Source organism: Geospiza fortis, unplaced genomic scaffold, assembly GCF_000277835.1.
Source record: "Geospiza fortis unplaced genomic scaffold, GeoFor_1.0 scaffold54, whole genome shotgun sequence".
Lineage (NCBI taxonomy): Eukaryota > Metazoa > Chordata > Aves > Passeriformes > Thraupidae > Geospiza > Geospiza fortis.
In genome coordinates this window covers 18,798,405-18,800,377 of record NW_005054301.1, presented here as the reverse complement: position 1 = coordinate 18,800,377, position 1,973 = coordinate 18,798,405, and the positions used below count along the sequence as shown (strand labels likewise).

Here is a 1,973-nt window from a genome sequence, read left to right as displayed (position 1 = left end):
CGGAGTTGTTGAGTGCACTGTCTGCGTTCCAGCTGAGGCTTCTTTTATAAATGCGGTTTCCCACACATAGGCAGGGGTGGGGGGAGCTGAGGCAGGAATGGTGTGGGCAGACACGTGCTGGAAGTTGCCAAGTCTGCCTGGAGCCATTGCTGCATCTCTGCCAGTACCCACGGCAGGGCGTGATCATCACAGCCGATCTCCTGACACAGATGGAGCATCTCAGCTTAAAGAAGAGAAAGCTCCAGGGACACCTAATTGCCACCTTTCAGTACCTGAAGGAGGCCTGTAAGATGGGGACAAATTTGTTAGTAGAACAATGGCTTTAAACTAAAGGACAGTTGATACAGGTTAGACATAAGGTGGAAGTTTTTTACAATGAGGGTAGTAAAACACTGTCCCAGGTTGCCCAGAGAAGCGATGGATGTCCCATGCTTGGAAACATCCAAGACCAAGTTGGACAGGGCTCTGAGCAATCTGATCTAGTTGCATATGTCCCTGCTTATTGCAGGGGGTCGGACTATATGTCATTTAAAGTCCCTTTCAACCTGAACTATTCTATGATACTAAGATCTCCAAAAGGCAGCTGCTCTCTTTTTTTTTTCAAGCTCTTTTTTCCTCAAAGTCAGCCAAGCTGCAGGCCTGAGAACATTTCAGGCAGAGACAGCCCTAGCAGCCAGCACTGCTGTCCTGGAATCTCCTGGGACAAGCCATTTTGTGCAATGACAACACCTGGCATTGCCATGAGCTACTCCGAGACTTATGTTCCTCCCTCCCTCCTGCTCTATCACATTCTCTTCTAGCCCACGCTCAAGCAAAGAGCCTTTTCCATGCTAGGGCAGGCCCAGAGGTGTCAGACAGTGCTGCTGATAACGTGTTATGAAACATGCTTGGCAGGGAAGGTCTACAATGGGGATGCCCAGGTGCTGAAAACGTGACAGGACTGAGAGGCAACTGCTGGCTCTGAAGTTTGCCCCAGTGTATCAAGCTGGCCTGGAGGACACCTGCAAAATGGAGAACCCAGGACAGCTGGTTCAGCTTACATGGGGTGATGGTGTTCACAAAGGAGGTGGCAGCCCTCCAGGTCTGACAGAAATGGTGCTCCCTGACCCCTGGTTTTGTCCTCGCAAAGCAGTTGGGGGTGCTGGTGGCAGTTCATTGTACACAGATGTTTTGGAGTATGTGACTTCTCTGCTGAGGAGGGCAGGAGGCCCTCAAGGCCTTTCCACCAACAGGGCCCTTGATCTACCCTGGGATGGGAGAGTGGTCAAGATGCAAAACCTGCTTCTAACCAAAGCAAAACAAATGATTACACGGCTTTCAAATTTCAGACTCTTCATGGCAATTCTCACCCCAATAACAAAGAAGGCAAACAACCTTTCCTAAGGCTTAACCAGAGAGAGCCCAGCATCCTGGCCATAGCAGCCATTCTTACACACTTCCAGCAGCACAGAAGTCAGAGATGTTTCCATTGCAATGACACAGTCACCACAAAGAGCAGTGAAATCCCTGCTCCAAAACTGTCATTAGAGACAATTAGTATGACCTGAGGATAGCATATTCATGTAGAGACCACAGTGACATGGAAAGCACTGTCAAGTATTAGAGGAATAGAAACCACCCAAGAAACATAACTGTGCATTTTGCACATGACCTATGTTATCAAAGACTAATGCAGAAAATAACATTCCTTTTCTGGACACTTGAGCAAAAAGGTTGAGAGGGGAAAAGAAATAGAAAAGGCAAGCCCATTTATTTTCTGTGTTATGGATGTGCAAAGGTATAGAAGATACTGGAGTTGTACTGGTGCAGCTGTGACAAAGTTTGACCTGCACGGCGATGGCCAGCGGCTCATCGAAGAGGCTGCGGACGGCGGGCGACAGGCGGATGGAGGGGGCCATGGAGGAGAGTCCCTGGGCGGGGGCTGTGCCGGGGCTCCACGCGGGGCCGCGGCTCCGTGGGGCTGCAGGTGCAGG

At 50.1% G+C, this 1,973-nt stretch overlaps 1 protein-coding gene across 1 annotated transcript in view; it reads right to left on the bottom strand.

Annotated features, from left to right (window-relative positions):
- LOC102035954 (acyl-coenzyme A thioesterase 5-like) overlaps nucleotides 1-1,898 on the bottom strand; it is a 6,427-nt gene extending 4,529 nt beyond the window's left edge. Inside the window, exons 1-2 of the mRNA XM_031064881.1 lie at nucleotides 1,827-1,898; nucleotides 273-283 (exon numbers count right to left, since the gene is read on the bottom strand). Of these exons, the coding sequence (XP_030920741.1) occupies nucleotides 273-283; nucleotides 1,827-1,898 (83 nt within the window). The remainder of the gene's footprint in view (nucleotides 1-272; nucleotides 284-1,826) is intronic.
- Nucleotides 1,899-1,973: the final 75 nt, after the last annotated feature.